The following is a 21,260-nucleotide window of genomic DNA, read 5'->3' as shown; positions in this document are numbered from 1 at the left end:
TCATGATGATACCATTCCTCGACATTATGACAATGTTCAGGCGTGTGGGGAATGTGATGAATTGTCTTGATCTCCAATATTATTGTTTTTTTTTACTTTCTTTTTTTGGAGAACAAACATTGCTATTGTTTGACTTCGTATATTAGGAATTAGGTCAACTTGACTCCCTACCATATGTAACACATCAATTGTTTGCCAATGACCGAATATCAACATTGAAGTTGTTGATCACCAACTGGACCCGCGCTTATCGCTCGCCGCCTTCACGATACGTCACCCGCAAGCTTCTCTGTTTCCACCTTCACCTTCACCGATTGCCTGTTCCTATTTCTTCCCCACTCCTCTTTCCTGAGCTGGCTCAAACCACAAATTACCTCTATAGGAAAATTATCTTGCCATATCACACTCACACCATGGCGTCAGATCTTGATCAGCTCATCGAGATGGGCTTCGATAAAGAGCGTGCGGAGCTGGCTGTCTCCAAGGCTGGCGGCTGTAAGCTATCTTCATCCCATCCCTACTCCATTGGCCTATCTAATCAAGTGAACAGTACAGGGAGCTCTGGAATGGCTTGAAGACAACCAGGACAAGTCACTCGAGGAAATCAAAGAGGCACAGACCCAAGAAGCAGAAGACGACGAGGGCCCCGCCTTACAGCCAGGCGAGGAGGCCCGTAGCTTGGTCTGCAACGATTGTGGCAAGAAGTTCCGCAGCCACGCCCAAGCCGAATACCACGCGTCCAAAACACAGCATGTCGACTTTTCTGAGTCCACCGAGGAGATCGCTCCATTGACCGAGGAACAGAAGCAGCAGCGACTGACTGAGTTGAGGGAGCGTTTGGCAGCGAAACGGTCGGTACAGTCTGAGCAGGATAAGGTGGACCAGAAGAGAAACGAAGTATGCGAAGACACTAGGCTCGTATAATATACACCTGGCTAATCAAATCTCTCAGGAAATCCGAAGAAAGAGCAACAAGGACAACCAGACTGCGAAGGAGGAGCTGGAGCGGAAACAGATGGCGAAGGAGGCGGCTGCCAAGAAGAAAGAGAAGCAGGACGAGATCGATGCTAAGAAGCGCATCAGAGCTAAGATTGAGGCTGACAAGGAAGAGCGCCGTCTGAGGACAGAACGCGAGCGTGCAGAGCGTGCCGGTGTGGCCCCTCCTCAAGCTGCTGCTGCTCCTGTGGCCACAACATCCGGACCAGTTGCATCAAAGCCTGCATCTGCCTACACCGAATCTCGTCTCCGATTCCAGACGTCCAAAGGCAACATCATGAAGACCCTTCCTGTAGAGACCACTCTGTTTGAGGTTGCCGCAGCCCTGAAATCGGAAGATGGCATCGATGTTCAGAGCTTCTCCCAGAACTTCCCAAGGAAGGTTTTCAATGCTGAGTTCTTTGGCGAGACGTTGAAGGAACTGGGTCTGACACCAAGTGCTAGTTTGATTGTTCAGTGATTTAGTTACTCAACCCCACTGAGGACCCTGGGCACAAATGGCTTTACAAAGGATAGGATGACACGACTCTTGAAATGACACAAATCATGGTGAAGATGAGCAAGCGATTACTTTATTATTAACTCGCTCCAATATCTTCTTGAATTCAAACCACAGTCTTCTAGTATTGGAATTCCTGCCCACGTACACCTGTTTAGTACTAGTTCTAGTATGGCTTGCCAGTAGGGTTCCTGTTGTCCCTCGTCTAGTGGGGCAAACACGCCCCACGTATAAACAACAATCTAAATTAGCACCTAAAAGTACAATGTGTGTCAAATACTTCGACATATCTGGCGGCATACAAACTTTCGATGGTTGCGATCAGCACATGTCATACGTCCAGAGAACTCAGAAATAAGATCAAACCCCCCCAGCACTATAATTTGTACGGCCAGTTTTATCAGGCATGAAAGGCACGTGACTTCGCGAGCCGCCGCGTGGTGAAGACGCGCTCAACACGCTTATCATCCACACCCAAGCAACAACACAACACATCACCATATTATGCCAGCGTGAGAATCACCTACTTGACGAACCAGCGATCTCCCATGGACCCAGAAACTGATCGCGTTTTCCCCAGTGTCGGCGACCAGCATCGTGGTGGACCCGCCACTATCGGGATGCCCAATGCCCCAGGTGCCATGATGGCCAACCCTTTCGAGGAGCCCCAACGCAGAATGAACGAATACACCGCTCAACAGGTTGCTACGCTACAGGCTCGCCTTGACAAAAAACTTGGACCTGAATTTATTTCATCCCGACCTGGTGCTGGTGGGGCGAAAGTGCACTATCTCTCCGCGGATAAGTGCATTAGTCTTGCCAATGAGGTGTTTGGATTCAACGGCTGGTCCAGTTCGATCCAGAAAATTGACATTGACTTTGTATGGGAATCTCAGAATCATGTGAAAGAACAAACTAACGTTTATGACTCAGATCGAGGAAAACCAAAACACAGGCAAGATCAACCTCGGCTTATCGGTCATCGTTCGAGTCACATTGAAAGACGGCAGCTTTCACGAAGTAAGGATGCATTGAATCGCCTCGGTTCCTCCAGGTCTCTGACTATTATAGGACATTGGCTACGGTCATATCGAGAATTGCAAGGGCAAAGCGGCGGCATTTGAAAAGGCCAAGAAAGAGGGTACAACTGATGCATTGAAGCGGTCATTGAGAACTTTTGGCAACGTCCTTGGCAACTGTGTTTATGATAAGGACTATCTTGCCAAGGTTATCAAGGTGAAACCTGCACCGGTAAGTATGTCCATTGGTATTGATATGCTAGCATAAGGCGCTGATGATTAGCTAGGGTAAATGGGATGTCGATGAACTCCACCGCCATCGTGACTATGCCCCTGTCAAGAAGGAGGCCCCTCCTCCGAAACCGATCACAGAGGATGATGATCTGCCGCCACGGCGCCCTGCCGAGCCTACAAAAAGCAGCAATCCTGAAATCAACGCTAACTTCGAGGGGGATGGCGAGTTCGGAAGTATGCCAAGATCAGTGTCCATTCTTGAATTTTGAGCTGACCTGACTTCTAGGTGATGTCTTTGACGAAGCCGACTTTGTAGTGTCTGCTGCTGGCGGAAATCCAGACGAAATAAGCATTGAGCCAGAACCTAGACGCCAGCAACCACCAACACCTATGAACCGTCCCATTCCCCACGAGGACCGCCTACAGGGCGGTTCGATCCAAGTGCCGTGACTCCTTCAAAACCAGAGAGATGGAACGCAGGAAACCAAGCTGCTGCGAGACAATCATTACCACCGAACCTACATCCCAACCCAGGCGCAGTGCCAGATTCGAGGCGCCCGATGCCTGGCCCCGGCCAAGTCAATAATATGCCAAACACTAGGCCTGGAGCACCTCCTCAAGCACGCCCTCCTGCTGATACCAACATGCAAAATACTACCGCCCCGCCCTACGTCAAGTGGGAAGACGCTCCTGGATTTAATAATGATCATAATCAGCCACCTGCTGGGTCCCAATCCGTTGGATTTTTCTCCGCAAGAGCAGCCGACTCACTACGTGACAACCCGAACGCTGTGCCAACACCAGGCAGTCAATTTGACCCGCACGCCGAAAGTCCGTCTATTCGCAAGACAGCAGGTGTCGACCACACAAAGAGCGTTCCCATTTCCAGACCGATGCTCTCGGCTCCCTCTCCAGCCCCAAACAATTCACGTGATTATGTCAATCCTGCAACAGACCTTCAACGGCGTGTCGGTGCTCCAGGCACACCTGGTGGTGGAGTTGGTAGCCCATTGTCTCGAGGTCCATCAACATCCTCATACCGGCCATTGACCCGACCAAATATCGGGAACGCACCTAACCCTCCTGCCATGAACAGAGGAAGTGTCCCTCCGCAAAACAATCTCAATGGGAAACGTCCTCCACTAAACGATGTCACGAATGCCACCACATCGCCTGGTGCGAACCCTGTTCCTACGGCCATGGGCCAAAATGACCCCAAACGTCCCCGAGTGTCCGACGTTGCTCCTGGACCTCCCCAGCCACCTAACCCTCCGCAACAATAATCCTAGGATGAACTGTTTTACGGTTCCAACTGTCCATCCATCGAGGCGCGTTTAGCGGGTATTACTATCGTTATGTTATGAAATTTATTTTCTGTTCTGTTCAAGTTCCCATTGCATTTCTAATTTGCCGGAAATTGGAGACGGCGTTTCGGTGTCCGAAGAACAAATTCCAAGGTTGAATGGCAAACCCATGGCCAGTACATGTTATCTTTCGGTGGATCTTATCTTTTTATGGTGGATTTGGCTTGAGGTTAGATAGATTCTTATTTCAATAATCAGATCACCAATCTAGTATTCATAGCTCCATCTTAGCCTTCTGAACTGCCTTGGGGGAATGAATGATGCGTATAGTATAGATAGATAGATCTCTTTTTTCACTCAGGATGGTTGCCCACCAGTTGGTTATTTGTCAAAAGGCACATGTGCACCGCGTGGAGTGTGGGCTACCACTTTTACTCCAGAGTACAGCGAGGATTAATATTACTGTAGTAGGTAGTAATATCTAAATATAAGGATTATAGTAAATAGTGCAGAGTAGAGAGTCGACCATTCAAGGAACCAGAGCTCCCATATATTTGAGTAAAAAGCTCCCCAGGTATGGATTCTGCTCTGCTGGCCTAGTGGTCAGCGGCCTGCGACCCAACCGGGGACAAAGATATTGAAATCGAGGTGGGCCGGGCCGCTTTTCGGTGCCAGAGATAATACTAGCGAGTGGGTGGGATTTCTGGCTACGGTCAGGGACAATTTTTTTTTTTTAAATTTTGATTTTTTTTATCTATTATACTTCTAGCTGTTCTCTTTCTATTGCAGATCTCAGATCTTCAAAATAAAATAATTGACGGAGATAGAAGGGATTATGTGTTGAGGATGGATGTATCAAGTGAGAGCTGTTGAGGCTATTCACGCATTTCTGATTTTGAAGGTCCTGGGTTCGATTCCTGTTCCTGGATTTCTTTTTTTTTCTTTTCTTTTCTCTTTTCTCTTTTCTCTTTTTTTCTTGTAACTTTTTACTATGTATATGTAGTAAGTATGTAGTGACTAAACGTAGTCTAAATTTAAGTCATCCAAGCCCCACTTTCCGATGCCTTCCTTATCTTCAACCTGGAAGTTCTCGTCTCTAATTGTCAGGTTTGGGCTTATTCTGTTAGCTTCTCAGGCTACACAGGACTGACGATTTGGAATAGTGAAGTCGAAAATTACACCTCCACCCGGGACCCTCCAAAGAAGCAAAATGTACAGAACAAATTTGTCTCCATCTTGATCGATCTACCACACTATGGAGGCGGGCCGCCCCATTTCGGGCCAGAACCCACAAGTTCCGGAGCCATGGGAAGGAATACAAAAGAACGTACATATCGAAAACCGGTCCTTCAGAAAATGCGATCCGTTCTAAAAATTTGAACGTTGGACCGTGTCTTCTGCATTCTGCATCTCATCTTTGATCCGCCACAACGAGCCAGAGATTGACACCTACTGCATCAACGCTTTTGTTTAAAAGTACGTTCTACGCATGATCGACTCCGGTGGCCCCATATGCCGCACGAATCGGAAGAGATGATAGTTCCGGAGGATTCGGACTTTGTCCTTCAAGTTTCCGGATCGGCAGCCAAGATAATGCATCGACAGGTGAACATGCAGCTAGTCCTGCAATACCCATATCTGCCAGGGAATGACATTGTCGATGTATCAAGTTTTGATGTATGAGCACCGACACCCTTGTTTGGAGATTTAGAAGCTGTTTGTTGCCTTGCCGTCCCGTTCCAGCGGTACCCTGAATCCCTGTTGGGCGATTGGAGCCTAAAAGGTCTTTCTGATCTCTCTGATCTATCGAGGTTCAGTTCCCCGGATGCAGGAGCACCTGGGAGTTTGGGACCAATGAGAGCCCTGGGGCCGTGATAAAATCCCAGTTGACCCTACTCTATACAATTTCTTTTTTTTCAATTTAATTCCTTGTTGGTTTAATGATCCCAGGGTACCAGACTACTGGGTGCATGGATGACTCGTCGGGACAACTGGGAGAACAACTGGTACATTTGCTTTTCCTAGAAGCAAACAATGCCGGATCCCTCATACGCACATTTGCCGCAAATCAAGATTCGCACAGGACGAGAAAGCTCGCTCGGTTGGAATGATCGGAGACGATCGAGACTCCGGATGTCGTTCCCAGGAGGAACAGCAGAACAGAAGCAAAAAAAAGCCACCGAGTGCCCAGGTGCCCGCCATCCCCCATATGATGTCTCCACAGATGCGCTGTCACAGGTGCCCATATGCAGCTCTTCGCACAGGTGTGATGCTGTCACCGTTCTTTATGGGAGATTAATCCTCATGGAGATTTGGCAGCTGGTCAGATGGCTCCTGGATGAAGGGTTTAAATACCAGACAGCTTTCCTCCTATCCTATGGCCTATCAACCTTTCATCTTCAAACAATTAGCCACTAGCCGTCATTGCTGAGGCCTGAAGCCTACAATCGAATCCAATATGTTTTGGCTTCTTGAATATCTCCGTCAAGTCAAAGTATGGATATTCGCAGAAGTGGAGATCCTTCCTGAAGAACCTGTGCAAAAAGTATGGCCAAGTATCTTTGTCTTTGATCAAAAAGGTCTTGGTAGAAAGTCCTTTGTTGACTTTCAAAAGTGTCAAGCAGACCATGTCATAATTTGCACGGGCCACCGAGCTTGTGTTGTCGATACGTCCGAGTCTGGACTGGGAATGCGGAAGCCCTACATCTACGTCGGTGAGAGATGACCCTATTAATTTTTGGAGAAAAATGTTTGAGATTACTTGTAAAACTGACACACTCAGACGCATAACCATCCTCATTTCAAGACAATAATGGCAATGCAGAGGTGTGAACCGGAAACGAATGACGTCGCGTTAATTCTCTGCATCCCACATGGGGCATATTGAACTGGTATTTCCAGAAAAGAACATTTTTTAATTTAATTTGAATTTATATGTTGTTTGCTTGAAGCGATCCAAATTGCAATATGAGACAATAAAGTACCTTCACATTCTAGAAGCATTTTCGTACTTTCCGCCGGAAGCTAACGAAGTTCCCCGGGCATGGGTTCGTCCAGAAACTTGATCTATCCACTCCGATGGCATTTTCAATGGGAAAGGAGACTTTTTTCTAAGGATTTATTTTATTTTTATTTTTGTTTTCTTTTCCCCATCGGCTGCTTGCTTCCCCGGGCGCTTGGGATCGGATATGCCGTAAGTGCGCCTACTTATTTCCAAGACTTTGGATTGGCAGTTGAGAAATTGAAATTAAATTATCTATAATTCGATTTTCTGATTTCACTAAATATACGGATAACGTGGCCACATACAGCTTTAAAGGTCTTCATCAGCTAAGTCTCCATAACTCAAAAATTTTATTTATCTGGCAAAACTCGATATTGTCCGAGTTTGCTCATTAATACTTGAACAGTGGAGGTGAATTTGTTCCATTTGACGTCCAAAGCTTGCAAATGTGATTGATATTTGGAAGTGCTCGAAGCCTCGAACAGGTTTGGATGTTTGTATAGCTCAATGTGTTTGTGTGGGCCCAGATCTACAGTTATTCACTGTTCGTGGGAGCATTAGGGATTGCAATTTTGTGTAGAAATCCCGATTCGGGCAACCCGCTTGTGTAGGGAGCCTTCGGAAATGTGCTTTACCATAAATGGTAAGATTGAAGAGCTGAAACAACCCTAGAAGCGGTATTAGGGTCAAAGCACAGAGAGAAAGGGAAAAGGGAAAAGGGGCAGAAGAGGAAGACAAAAGTTCTGCCGCGTCATCCCATGATGATTCTCCTGCATCAATCATCAGAGCCCTCGACAAGGCCCCTACCCTGGTTCGGGATGGGAGAGCCGTGCATAACTTATTTCGGAAGACTCTATATGCAGTGACAGATGTGTTGTCAAGCGTGGTGAAAATGCAGTCTGTACCTTTGCCCATATGATCAGTTACCATACTACAAAAGTACGGAGTATGTCGGGCGGAGTACACTGATTACCTAGACTATCTAGGTCGAAACCCATTCCCATTCCCATTCCCATTCCCATTTCGTATTTCGTATTTTTTAAAAAAATGAAAATAAATGAAAATAAAAGAGATTAAAAGAGATTAAATTTTGATGGAATATGCCTTCAAAGTTTCCAGAAAGAAATTAGAGATCCGAGAAAAAGTCTGCTTGCATAAAGCAATTTTGCGAAAAAGAATCATCTCCGTGTTTAAAATAGGCAACTAAAGAATGATCTACATACATTTCAGCCTCATATAAGCGGATCTCAGACAACATAGATTTTGACCAATCAAGTGAAGCCTTTAGTGGTTCCTGATCTCTGGCCAGATCCACCAATCGGAGTCAAAAATGGACCAAGGCATGATTCTATTCATGTGGAAGTGACTCTTTTACACTTCCTTTACTAGGAGTAGAAAGAGAGAGAAAAGGAGAAAATCTGGCTTAGGTTTAGTGTATGAGAGGTCCGTGTCTTCTCGAAGGTCTTTTCAGTCTCATGGGGGGGATGAGGTTAACGCAATATTAAACAAATATCATGCCAGTGCACAGCAGAGTTCAAGTTGCCAGTAGCTTGCAATACTGCCAGGATGCGAGCATGCGAGGGCAGATATTTCAAAGTTGATATAATTTCACAGATAAGTCGATTCTGTGAGCCTTCGAATTTTGCACTCAAGTAAGCTTTGCGCCAGTTATCCGAGGAGTGACCCTGGTAAATTCATGGGGTGGCATATGAACAGAGTCTCGCCGAGATAAATTGGCACGTAGCCATGTTTCTCTTCTCTGAGATAGAGACATACTCCTCAATCATGGGAATATGCAGCCCTGGAGCTGGAGAACTCCAAGAACCGGCTTGAGTCACTGCCAGTGGGATTTGATCCTGAAGGCCATGCGACCGTATGTTCCAGACATCTAATACCAAAATATCATGACTCTGCAGGCTTCCTTCACGATGAAAGGGTAATAATCTCACACTCAGTCTGAACACCAGCTTTGGAGATGGAATCGGTATCCCTGATCCGTTTCGGTGATGAATTCGATCTGGCGTGGAATAGGGTGGAGAGGTACGAGGATAGCAGTAGTCTGGGATGGAGAGCAAGAGTAACTTGTAGCCAGTATTTGCACTATGCTCTCTCTTGTTTACTGGAAAAAAGAAATTAGTTCAAGTTTCAAAAGAGGGCATCGTGAACCCGACCGTCAGTTTAACCTTTTGTGTGAGAAGAACGGCTCACTCCACTATTTACCTGAATGTACAAAACCACAGCTTGGCCTCTGAGACAGAGAAGTCATATGGCTGTTCACAGAAGAGAGGTGATTGAGTAGGATGGACTATCCTGCAACTTGGGGATCAAGTTTTTTCCCCTGTGTGTGCAGAGTCGAATCGTTAAGGGGGAGCAAAATATCCCATAGAAAGGAGTGGATGAGGGATATTGGCGGCAAGAGATTAACTTGCAAAATAAGGACTGCCAGCAAACATGAAGAGATCTTGATTTTAGTTATTTTTTATGAAATTTTCACGGGACTAGAGGCTGGTATCAGTCTGGAATGCGAAGCCTCTTACCTCATCTTCCTAGACTACCTAGTCATGAGACTTGTTTTTCATGGAATGAGTTAGACCCACTGTGGCTGAACTTCAATGTTCACAGGGCATCTCCCATATGGGGAAAGTGGTTTTGAAATTTCATCGCAAGTTGGTGGGTATAACCCATTGAGAGGTTCGTGCAGAACTAGGTTGTGGTTGGAGGGAGAGTTGGAGGGAGACCAAAACCATTACTATTTCCCGGAAGCTTGAGCTTGAGCCTTCACCCGGGTTATGACGATCCGACTCGCTTCACAAAATCTTTTATGCAGTGATTGGAAAGCGAAACTGGACTATCAGTTAGGTGCATGACAAGAAATTTACGTTGGTAGAAGTGGATGGGGGCCAACCCCAAGGCAGAATCCACAGACAAATAGCAAAAGCCACACTGCCACACCAGGAAAAGAGGACCGAACAAATTGGGAGGAATGTTTAACTCACATTTTTTAAAGAAAAGACAAGAAACATTTCAGGGGTTATGTGGTCATGTATTAACTCTAAGAGAGTGGGAGGAAAGGGAAGACAAGGAGAGAATTAAACAGCAGAACAAAGCACTCAAGGGCTGGCAAGAAAAGAAAAAAAAGAAAAAGAAAATGGAGAATATAAAATAGAAAATGGAAAATGGAAAATGGAAAATGGAAAATGGAAAATGGAGCTCCGGGGGTATCACACATGTGCAGATTCAAGTTTTTGATTCAACCCAATTTTTTTTGTGATCCTACACAGATACACATTTGTGATTTCACACAGATTTTTGATCCTTGTCTAGTGGCTTGGCCCTGAATACTAGTAGTAAGTAACAGATTTTTCAAACATTTGAATGTTACATATGTATATACGACTCGGAGCAAATTCTAAGCAAAAATTCTGAAGGCCGGAGATATATGGTACTGGCTAGGTAGTAGATCTGGGAGATCTAATGAACTGAACCACATCCCTAGTATTACCAAGGTTCATATTTGATTCTTAGTATCTTAATAGGTCAATCCTTTAGGCCTCAAAGGCAGTACTAGTTATATCAGACAGCAGGAAATAAAAAAAGTTAGTTACCAGGTACGATGGACTGAAAGATACATCTCATCATAATCAACTTCCAAGGTTGAATTTGGTTACTAGAACCATATCACCCCTGTACTTTGGGTACTGTAACTTACTAGTACGGAGTCTCCGGCCGAGTATATCACTGTGTTATGTATTCCGAATCTACGGCATACATCATCTTACTTGCTAGCCCCGGCCCGCTCCTCGATGACGGTCATCAAGTAGCGGGCCCAAGCTAGCACTATTTCAGACCTTCATAATACTGGATCAAAAGCCTGATTAGATCCTTGGCTTGCCAGGTGAGAATAATTTGAGTGTTCTGATTTAGGGAAGGCACCAGGCATGCCGTATCTTCAACTTGTAATCTGCATATCACTCGGGCTCTTTGGATCTGAAAATCAGACAGGTATATTCTCTTCCCCACGAATACAGAGATACTGTGTAAACTAATTGACTGAAAAGGAGAATAAAAATAAAAAAATGAATCCTATAAAAGGTCCCAACTCCCTAGTATTCAATTTCATTTCACCTCTCAACTACCTATCCATCCGTCCTACAAATGTTCAACACTTTGATTGATCTCTATTATGCCGACCCGAAGTCATTCTGGGTCATACTCATCAGTGCCGTTGCATTTCTAATTGCACTGTTTATTACGATCATCATCCTCATCGTCCGACGAAAGTCGCCCCCCGAGTCCTCTTCCAAGTTTCGCCCATCCCAACAGTCCAATGTCGAGCCCCAGCCTGTCCAGCGTATACAGCCATCCCCTATCAGGATTCGATCGATTAGTTTCCGAGGGCCCCCTTCTTCTTTAAGAAGACGCAGGCCACAGGCTCAAAGGAACCATGAGAAGCCAGAATCTCCATCAAGATCCTACCCGATCAGTTTGTCTACAGCTGTAGATCAAAGCAGGCATTGGTGACACGGGATCCATGATATCCTGAGACACATGTCACTGGAGGCTTGAACACCGTGAACTGCAGATGTGGGCATACAGGGTCACGACTCGGATGGACAATTATTATGTTCTATCCGAATGCAGACCTGGGCACTATATCCACGCACAAACGATCTCTCGCCACCTCTCCGATTATCGTACTTGGTTCTTTCGTCAGGGTTACGAAGAACTTGGCTCCTGTTTTTATATCTGTATCCATGGATGGTCATCATCTAATGTTCACTGGCAGTAGAAGGAATTTGTACTGTGGGAGGAAGGGGAGTTCATACGGCGATTGGCAGGGAAGGAGAGACAAAAAAGTCATTTATTGATAGTATAATTTCATTGTATGTACCTAGGTAAAGCTTTCAGGTATTGACGAACGGTAGAAGAAGTATGGATACATCATTGTGCCAAGATTAGGTCCACTCCGATCAACGAACTCACTCCACCTCATTTATTCTACATATTGATTTAGGAATAAATGAGGTGAAAATTAAGAAAAGGGAAAAACCCCCCCCTGCGAGCTTCAATGTGTGTGGGATATTAAGCGACAGGCTTATCTTTAGCCTAGCTTTCTCGCTATGTACTAGTGATATCTGATAGCCCTATGTAGTACTAGTACGTATGTTCGAAAGTTGCGAACCGTACTCCGAGCTGTTAGCCCTAAGACACCAATGCCTGTCTTGGGATTACATGTCCCTGAGTACCCACCCGGAGGGTGTTGCCATGGGAAAAATGAAATAGGATCGGTTCTAGACTCCAGGCTTGGCTAGCGAAAAAAAGAACAAAACAAAATAAAAAATAAAAATGGAATAAAATAAAATAAAATAAAATAAAATAAAATAAAATAAAATAAAATAAAAACTCGAAGGACCTTGAAAGCGGAGCCGCGCGGAGATTAAATAGATTAATCCAAAGGTTACGGCGGTCCACCAAACTTCAAGTTGTGGAGAGCACGAGGATCATCCCCAACATGATTCAGCCTCTCAGCTGCCTCCAGGACTCTGTGTATTTCTCCATATAGAGTGATAGAGTAATAGAATCTACCAGAATTCATATATTACGTGGGCACTCGGCTCGGAGCAAGCTCACACCGAGTCACTCTGATCTTAATTCAATTCAATTCCTGAAAATCAGACAGAAAACACCGAAAATCCCTTAACAGTGGGGAACAACATTGGAAGGGATCAGCAATTAGTCCCGACCGGACAAACTAGCATAAAGATAAAGGTCACACTAGATTTAGATCAATATCTCAAAAAAGTTAAAAATAAAAAAATAAAAATAAAAAAAAGAAATACCGACAGGTTATCCAGACTTGAATTTTCTTTTTATTCCCTTAAAAGAAAGAGAGAGAAAATGAAAATTCGGCTTGAGATGAGTCCGAGTTGTGCTTCGACAATTTCCACCGTGTCCACTTCTGGTGCCTAGGTGGGCCTCCATGTACCTAGGTAAAATCCGATAATAAATATCAACTTGAAAGGTATTTACTGATGTGCTGGCCGTCTCGGCCCCTGTATCTATCCCAATACAGAAATCTACATTGAGTACCGACCTCGGGAATCCTTCAATTTCTCCCCCGAGACATCTGGAGGGATATATACATACATCAATATGATTCCCGAGATCAAGTTAAAGTGGGTCTAGTAGTCAGCATCTAGTGGAGACTGTACGGGGAAGCACAAGATGTAATAGATGTACTAATTACACTTAAACAGCGGCTTGGAGCACTCCGGACCTGATCTACAGTAATGTGGCATTGGCAAATAGTAGTTCGCATTGAGATAGCATTATATCTCAAAAAGGACAATGGTCTCAGTCCAAGTCCGCGTAAACAAAGACCCCCAAGAGGAAACGCCATCTACGGTATGATCTACCCTCCTCATACAGGGGAAACCAAAGGGCACTAATCGAAATTGGTCACTGGCCGCAAGATTTACCCAGAGTCGATTGGAGAGCATTCTCGACTTATTGCGTAATTTGTACGGATACGCCGTACCTGCTTTCCTCTCGTGCCTTGCACACGATGGCATGTGATTGGATGTACGTATATGATTTTAATCTAGGCTGCAGCATGCATTAGTTCCAGTGCCTTCGCGTTTTCTCGTCGGCCCCGGGGGGGCTTGCAGGTTTTTGCGGCTGTTAATAACCCAGGATGTTAATTCTCCACACCACCATAGGGGTATTAATCCGATAACATGACTCATTTGTTGAGCGGCTACTGATTATTACCGCGCGAAATATACCAGATAGCGGTGTGGTTGGGAGCCGTGATCAAAGCGTTTATGGATACTTGGGAAATGTTTCAGGTTGAGACTTAGCCACATTGACACCTGGGAGCTTGGGGACCAGTCGTACGCCGGGTACTATGCATAACACCTTGGAAATCAATGATTCTAGGAAGAATCCCCAAGTTCAAGCTTTGTTCTCTGTGGAGTTTTTTTTCTCTTCTTTTCACTGGCATCATAGCTTTCCAAGGTTCTTTTCATCTGATTCTGACTAATGAATCTAAGGTTCATCCATTCCAGTATTCGAAGGCTCGTTCCAATGCGCATATACCACCTGCCCAGGTAGGCAGTTTACTTCGGGTCCAAGCCGCGAACTAGGTACCTCGAGCTGTAGAAATTCTCCGCAAATTTTTAAAGTTTTTTTTTTAAAAAAAAAAGATTATTCATGTGTGAATACTCCGTAAAGGCAAAGGCAGTGGTTCGCAAATTCTGGAATTATCCACCTCCCTCTGCAGTTCTGAAACCACCGTGGTGCCGGCGTGGCTCGCATAATTCTAACGCTTTGACAATCCACTTTTCACACTATCGTTTGTCTGAGTCCGAATCTTTCAAGGTTGGTAACTTTGTAAACATATGTGACACCCAGAGCTTCATGTGATGATACAAATTTGCCAGCTTGAGTCTCTCCTCTGAAAGTAGAGTACAATACACCTAGGCTAAAACCAGCCGAGAGCCAGCCGAGAGCCAGCCGAGAGGTGAGTCGTGCATGCACAATCAAACATTTCAGACGATTTAGGTATCAATACAGAGACTTACAATACACCCCAATTATTGGAATTAAAAACAAAATTTACGCTCCAAAAGGGCCTTCATGGGTGAAGCCCTGGATGCGTTCAGCCGGGGTGATCGCTGAGTCTTCGTCATCATACGACATGCCCAGGTGGTCTAAAGGGATCTGCTAGATACAGATACCCTATTCGTTCACACTTTATGACGGTCTATCCCCAGAAACCAGACAGTATTTATATATTTATGGGAAAACTGAGTTTATGTGAGCTTGAACAACCCCTCGTATGATAAGACTCATAATATTGTTCAAATTTTCCGACCTACAAACTGGCTCGCTGGAAATATTATGACATCACACTGTAATTATGAATTATGTTCATTTCAATAAGCATATAATATGACAACGAAGATAAGAAGAAATAATAGGAGAAATATCATAAAGATGAAAGTGAAAAGAACAGAATATAGAAAACCGGAGAGGGAATGAAAGGTAAAAAGAGAATATTTGGAAAGCAAAGAAAAAGTTTAGTTAGTCGGGTATGAGATCGATTTCTAAACAGGTGGCATATCATGCGAAGCGTTATCCTTAGCAAGCCACGAATAAAACCTCGATGACAGAGCGTTGAAGGTTTGCTGCGGAAGCGAGTGTCGTTTTGATGATCTTCTTTGTTCATCACACTGAACCTGTTGTCGGATGGGAGAAGCAGAAGGATGAGAGCGAGGAACTAAGCCTGCCTCGGGAGAGTCAAGTCGGACACCAAGGGCCTTTAACGAGTCACTAAGTTTCTCAGAGTTTGTAAAGAAAGCAAAGATAGAGTCAACTTACCCATCCGTTTTCGAAAATCTTTGATATACCCAATGATTGGCCCTGCTGGATCTCCAACTGTCCCGTTTTGCAAGGAATAAAATCCATTTCAACCATGTAGACATTGTTGATTGAGGGATTTGCGGAAAGTAAGTTTCCAATTTTAGGACTGTCCAAAGAACTTGGGCTGTAGATGGTATCCTCGTTGGAGAGCTCTGTTTGTTGAGATGAGGAGAATTCGGAATGCCCTTCAGACATACTGGATATGGATGACGTGACGCGCGGTGATGAATTACTCTCTTCTTGTGGACTTTCCATTGACTCTGGAGATTTGCATGCTTCTTCGGTCTTTGTCCTGTAAATTTCCAAGGTCAAGGCCCTCAAAATCAGGGGATCTGTGATTGTAATGAGTGTCGGGGTTTTCTTAGCAACAGAAAACACCTTTTGTTTCTCATCATGAACTGTCGCTATGAATTCCTTTGGCTCCTTTTCCAGAGTATCGTTGGAAGTGAAGTATGGAAGGACTGTGATGGAGTTGCTGTGTTTCTTGGGTCTGATAAGGTATACCATTACTGACATCTTTCTCAAGCCACCACTCCACAACTTGAACCCTGTTAAGATATTCCTGCGAGGCTTTGCTTCCATCATTTTGTTCTCTTTGCTTTTGGTGAGCTGTTTCCGAAGTCTTCGCTTTTTAGACAGGGGGAATAATATGAGTCCCGCAATGAATGCCACCACGAGGATGACAGCACAGGATATAGATGCGGCTTGTGCGGCATGGCTTGATGCCCATGAGGTTGAAGGTTTGTGGGCAGCTAATGAAGCGATATTTGAGTCTGGGTTGCTAGTAGTCATCGCTGACATTTGTTGAATAGATGTAACAGATGCTGTAGCATCGATTGTGGAGCTGGGTATTTGATCGTATAAGAGACTGTGTGTTCCCGAGGCTAGCAGGGACTGATTTTGTACCGCATTGTTTGTTTCAAGTGCCGAGGATGATTGTATGGAGGTTGCTCTTTGAGTTTCTTGAGGCTTGACCGCCTCGAACATTGTTTTGGATTGAGATCGAATACCAGTATTGACGGGGGCATTTGGCGTCACTTGGGTTTCACCCGAGGCTTTTTGATATGTGTGACATTGACAATCATCGAAGGTAGAGTGAGAGTCTTGTTGGTTCAGATGATACAAGCCATCAGCTGGAGTTTGTAAGGTACTCACTCCAGTAGATCCTGGCTGTTTTGGATGGTACTGGCCATCATCCTGAGTTTGGAAAGAAGTCTCTTCGGTCCATGTTGATTTTCCGCTTGCACTGTCCAGAAGTTTTTGAGCAGCTGGTGTTTGGTATGGCTGAGCTTGTTCATAGGAAGGATAAGGCTGGTCTCGTATGTAAAGCGGCATGATTACCTCCGCGCTCAGAATCGAATAAATTTTGTCGAGGGAGTGGTGTGGATTCTCATATTGATAGAGCCGGAAGGACTAGGCTTATAATCATTACGGAAATTGCAATTATGGTTGTTTGTATACTACTAATTCTTTGTTTATATCTCCTAATTTGGTAAAAAAATGCATAGCTTCTAGCATGTTGGTTTAATCATTTGTTAGTATTACTATGGAATTGACCAAGTAAGAAGTCATAACAAGTCTCAATGAGATAGAAATTATTGACATCATATCAGATGCACATTTTTTATCCATTTTAGTGAAGTCAGGTATGCGACATGATTAGGGCAAAATACACCTACTATTATAGGCCCAAATGTATTACATCTAAAAAGAAAGTTTGAACTTTAAAGCGAACCAAGCGAGAGCTCCTTACATCTGGGCACTAGTAGTGATCTGAAAAGATAGTATTTGACTCAATCGAATTCCCATAGAAGTTATATCCGAAGTTGAAATTCCAGATGTCCATCCTCCAGCACATGCGTGATATGGGATGTATTAGCACAAAGATAACTTGTATCCGCACCACTACAAGCAGATTCTGGAAAAATCATCCTGCAAAAATATGTAGCACTTCAGGGATCATGGGAGATTTTCCAAATGAGAATCTAAGCTGATGTTTGAAAATCTCATTTTTGGGAGGTAGCGAGATGGTTCACCAGGTAAGATTAGCCTATTTCACTGGAATCTGAGGCGGTAAAACCATGTGACATGGAATCTACAACCGTGCAAATGATATTAATAATGATAAAAAGGGGACAAGGGAGAACCTTTTTGTCTTACTTTTGTCTCACTTAAAGATTGATTGCCAAGATTTCTTTACTCGTGGTCCAGGTGGCGGTGGTGGCTATACAAGCTTAGACAGGGAGACATGTCTGAGAATCAAGCCGAGTACCTGCATTTGTGTACCATGGCTCTACTTCATTGATTTTGTTCTCTGCATAAGTTAGGTGCGTAATTCTGGTGCAACCGTGTCAATTAGAGAGGTTTCTAGCCCAAGGACTGCGATATGATCTAGTAAGGGAAAAAGGGATGAACTTTGGAAATGTAGCATGGCAAAGAGGTAGTAAGACTCTGGATGCATATTGTCATGGTTCTATTACTGAGCCTTGCAATCCCGAATCGACTACTTGGGCAGTTGATCATATCCATGAATCTAGGTCAGTATTCCAAGTTCCATATATTTCAGCCAGTGCCAGTGATCTTCTATAGGAATCCATAGAGCTCAAGACCACCAAGAACAATTTTTTATCAAGTTTTATTGTTGGACAATTCTCCAACAACTCGAGCGTAGATTCGAAGAGCTTTGATTATTTTTTTTTGAACTACTGGGTTCATTGGTATATCACCTTGGATAGTTTCTTTTTCAAAAAACATGGGAGAATCTCATATATTTAAGCAATGTTTAGTTCATTGAGATCTGAGACTTTATGTAAGGCCACAACTTGAAAAACCAGCTAGCTCTTCACGAAATCTTGTTAATTATTTAGATTCGAATTTACAAATTTGAAATTTACTAGTGCACATCAATGAGTCTTCAAATTTTGATCGAAAATAAATGACTCGGACTTTACATAGCAGTGAAAATTTTGGATTATCAACAACCACCAGCACCAACTTCAACATTTGAATGTTGAATATGTCCTGTACTACTAATTTTACGTGAGATAATAACACAATTAAATTATCTACTCAATAAGAACCTCAAGACAGAGCCCAGGTTTTGAGGAGGAAGTAATAATTTCATTAATACTCCATTCGGGCTAAAATACATAGACTGATAGATAACCTCATAGACTGGAAAATAACCTGAACCATCACATCCGAATGCCGATACTCCCCAATCACTCTGTTAGCCAAATTTTGCGATATCTCCGGAACTGACAGACGCAAAGGAACGAGAGAGGAAAAAAACGTAAAGATAATGCCACGTGGGCTGATCGATCAAACCTTGCTGACGGAAAAAAACCTCAAAAAACCTCAAAAAACTGACGCTCATGCAATGCTGCTTAATATTCTCGAAAAAACTTCACTTCTTGCGAATCATCACTGGCAGGAAAAATCGGTCGGGGTTCCGAGGCTTACTTCCGCGGACCTTGGTATGGCTGCGGTCCGATGACTCGGGGCATCTTCGAAACTGGCGTACTGGGTTTGGAATCTTGCGAGATGTTACTTGGTGGATAAAGTTTTTTGAAGGGATCAGGTTCCGAACCTGTTTTCTTCACTGCCGGGCCGGGAACATTTGAGTTCAACGCTTTAAACCCAGGCCATGGCGCAGGGCCAACGGTCCGAACTTGCGCCTTGGGCACCGCAGCCTGGCTTTCATTGAAAGTATTGGACACCGCACGCTGACTTTGGTTGAAATCATCGGACACCGTAACCGCAGTCTTCTTTGGCTTCACAAACAGCGGTGGGCCAAATATTTTTGGTCCTAGCTTCTCAGAAGACATTCCGGGGTGGGCTACCGTACTTATTTCAGCAGAAGGCTTGCGCGCATGAATTGACTCTGCTAGGGCCTTTGAAGTCCCCTCAAAATCGAATGCAGTACTGGCCTCGTGTCGTGAAGTTGAAAAGTTTTCATTTGAAGTTACAGAGGGGTTACTGGTCAAATTCTCCTGAGAAGGAATGGCAGGCACTTCTGGTTCCTTGGATGAGGATGGTTCCTTGCTGGAAACACTGACCCGAGATCTGATGGCAGGCATCTTCCATTCCTCTGGGGGCATTTTCCATTCCTTGAAAAAAGTTTGCGTGGGCGTGTGCACTGCTTTGAGAACTCTGTTTCGTAGAGGCGTGGGGGAGAGATTTCTCAGAAGCCATATCCTCCTTTGAATCCTGGGAAGACGGTGTTCGTGGAGGGGATCGATACTCCTTGAAACTATCTGCCAATGGCTTTGGAGGGGTTTGAAGCTTGGCGTTAGATACTTGATTGATGGTTTCATCTGCCAACGGCTGCGAAGAGGTGTGAAGTGTGGCGTTAGATGGTTGATTGACGATTTCATCTAAGACAGGCTGAGATAAAGTTACTGGAATTCCTCTGGGAGTCTCAGGTGAGGTATTGACTGGATCCAGCTTGTATACCTGGGGACTCGAGGGCTGCATGCCAGAAAGACGTTTCGAGTTCACTGCGGCAAAATAATTCTGCATCGCTTGATAACAGGTCTCCACCACCTCCCAAGCCTGTTTGGCCCTCTCCTCTGCCGCCTCCGCATCAAACTTGGAATCCCCACCGGATGCGTTGAGATCTGCTTGGAGCGCTTCCACTCTCTTCTTCGCGTCTTGTGCCTGCCGCACAACGTCTGAGAATGCAGGAGTATCCTTTGAGAGTGTCACACTATCCTCTTGTGAAGGTTCAACGTAAAAGTTGAGTCCAGTTAGCTGCTCAATACCCGGACTGCTGAGCGGGTCCTTTGAGGTGTCGGGGCTGTCGGCGGTATCAAATGTACTCTCGATCTCGAGAAGAACGCCAGTCAACGCCTCTATCTTTGTGGGCGCGTTATCCGAATTCGAATCATCTTCCTGACGGTCAATTGAACCCGGAGTGAAACCCGTGTTGTCGGGTGACTTTGATTCTTTTGAAGACAACTGCGATGTTTTTATGCTTCCTGCTGGTTTAACGAGTATCTCGTCCTTCGCAAGAATTGATTTCTGTCCTGAGGGCTTTCGAGAAGCAGGGGTCGGTGTTCCCGGTACCGCCGCAGCGGCTGGAGATGTTTTCTCGTTCTTTGGCTTCTCTAAGGCAGCCTCCACCTGTGCTTGCTTTCCCTGCTGGGGGTGTGGCGGCAGTGGATTGCTTGCGGGTTCTTCGGCCGGGGCAGGAATCGATTTGGGCAGGCTCAATTTGGTAGGGACAGCCAATGAGGGGGCTCGTCGGGCCTGGGCCTGGGCCAAGAACTGCTGTGGGCTTGCCATCATTCCAGAGAAATTCTTCCTGAAGACAATATTAGCAGCTGAATTCAAATACAACTTCCCTTTACCTACTCCTGATGAGGTCTGGTTGGACGCCCATGTGGGCCTTTGTCATCTTAAGAGTCTGTCAGCTTCTGTGTTCAACTATCTTTATTCAGTTTGTCCTCACTGTACTGAAATCCCTTTCGTCGAGATTTTTTAGACTCCCAAGAGGAGGAGGAGCTTCGCGTGCGATGCTCACGGACCGGACCCCTTTTACCAACTGACATAGCTTTGTGCGTGGGGGCTCTAGAGAAAGTACGTCATTGAGTAAATAAAAGCTCAGTCATACAACAAGAGACATTACTTACCTTGGTGGAGGAGAAAGAAAGCCTCGGCCTCGTGTACCACCGATGCCCACTCCATGAGCTGCAGATGCCAAGCGAGAAGGCGGTGATTTTGGCCCCCTGGGTACAGTCATGAATGGTATGTTGGGTGGTGGCATGGGCACTGCCATG

At 44.9% G+C, this 21,260-nt stretch overlaps 7 protein-coding genes across 7 annotated transcripts; 3 read left to right on the top strand and 4 right to left on the bottom strand.

Moving 5' to 3' along the window:
• Nucleotides 1-413: 413 nt before the first annotated feature.
• On the top strand, nucleotides 414-1,456 carry N7483_007147 (UBA and UBX domain-containing protein; the record flags this gene model as incomplete). Its single annotated transcript, XM_057090584.1, has 3 exons — nucleotides 414-495; nucleotides 551-897; nucleotides 953-1,456. 3 exons carry the CDS (start codon nucleotides 414-416, stop codon nucleotides 1,454-1,456), a joined length of 933 nt encoding a protein of 310 aa, XP_056945325.1.
• A 587-nt stretch (nucleotides 1,457-2,043) lies between these two features.
• On the top strand, nucleotides 2,044-4,031 carry N7483_007146 (RAD52 DNA repair protein RADC; the record flags this gene model as incomplete). Its single annotated transcript, XM_057090583.1, has 6 exons — nucleotides 2,044-2,376; nucleotides 2,429-2,515; nucleotides 2,567-2,746; nucleotides 2,802-2,982; nucleotides 3,035-3,178; nucleotides 3,229-4,031. The coding sequence occupies 6 exons, from the start codon at nucleotides 2,044-2,046 to the stop codon at nucleotides 4,029-4,031; spliced, it is 1,728 nt and encodes a 575-aa protein (XP_056945324.1).
• A 9,373-nt stretch (nucleotides 4,032-13,404) lies between these two features.
• On the top strand, nucleotides 13,405-13,632 carry N7483_007145 (uncharacterized protein; the record flags this gene model as incomplete). Its single annotated transcript, XM_057090582.1, has 2 exons — nucleotides 13,405-13,461; nucleotides 13,486-13,632. The coding sequence occupies 2 exons, from the start codon at nucleotides 13,405-13,407 to the stop codon at nucleotides 13,630-13,632; spliced, it is 204 nt and encodes a 67-aa protein (XP_056945323.1).
• A 1,532-nt stretch (nucleotides 13,633-15,164) lies between these two features.
• Nucleotides 15,165-16,815, bottom strand: N7483_007144 (SH3 domain-containing protein; the record flags this gene model as incomplete). Its single annotated transcript, XM_057090581.1, has 2 exons — nucleotides 15,165-15,377; nucleotides 15,439-16,815. The coding sequence occupies 2 exons, from the start codon at nucleotides 16,813-16,815 to the stop codon at nucleotides 15,165-15,167; spliced, it is 1,590 nt and encodes a 529-aa protein (XP_056945322.1).
• A 2,123-nt stretch (nucleotides 16,816-18,938) lies between these two features.
• Nucleotides 18,939-19,307, bottom strand: N7483_007143 (uncharacterized protein; the record flags this gene model as incomplete). The annotated part of the gene is made up of 1 exon (XM_057090580.1): nucleotides 18,939-19,307. One exon carries the CDS (start codon nucleotides 19,305-19,307, stop codon nucleotides 18,939-18,941), a length of 369 nt encoding a protein of 122 aa, XP_056945321.1.
• Nucleotides 19,308-19,455: 148 nt separating this feature from the next.
• N7483_007142 (uncharacterized protein) lies at nucleotides 19,456-20,766 on the bottom strand (the record flags this gene model as incomplete). The annotated part of the gene is made up of 1 exon (XM_057090579.1): nucleotides 19,456-20,766. The coding sequence occupies one exon, from the start codon at nucleotides 20,764-20,766 to the stop codon at nucleotides 19,456-19,458; it is 1,311 nt and encodes a 436-aa protein (XP_056945320.1).
• A 137-nt stretch (nucleotides 20,767-20,903) lies between these two features.
• Nucleotides 20,904-21,259, bottom strand: N7483_007141 (uncharacterized protein; the record flags this gene model as incomplete). The annotated part of the gene is made up of 2 exons (XM_057090578.1): nucleotides 20,904-21,051; nucleotides 21,114-21,259. The coding sequence occupies 2 exons, from the start codon at nucleotides 21,257-21,259 to the stop codon at nucleotides 20,904-20,906; spliced, it is 294 nt and encodes a 97-aa protein (XP_056945319.1).
• Between the last annotated feature and the right edge of the window lies 1 nt (nucleotide 21,260).

The sequence above is a fragment of the Penicillium malachiteum genome (genome assembly GCF_028827825.1).
Source record: "Penicillium malachiteum strain IBT 17515 chromosome Unknown utg000003l:1.0-4950554.0:1.0-4952489.0, whole genome shotgun sequence".
Lineage (NCBI taxonomy): Eukaryota > Fungi > Ascomycota > Eurotiomycetes > Eurotiales > Aspergillaceae > Penicillium > Penicillium malachiteum.
The sequence above is the reverse complement of the archived record's forward strand: the minus strand, read 5'-3'. Positions and strand labels throughout refer to the sequence as shown.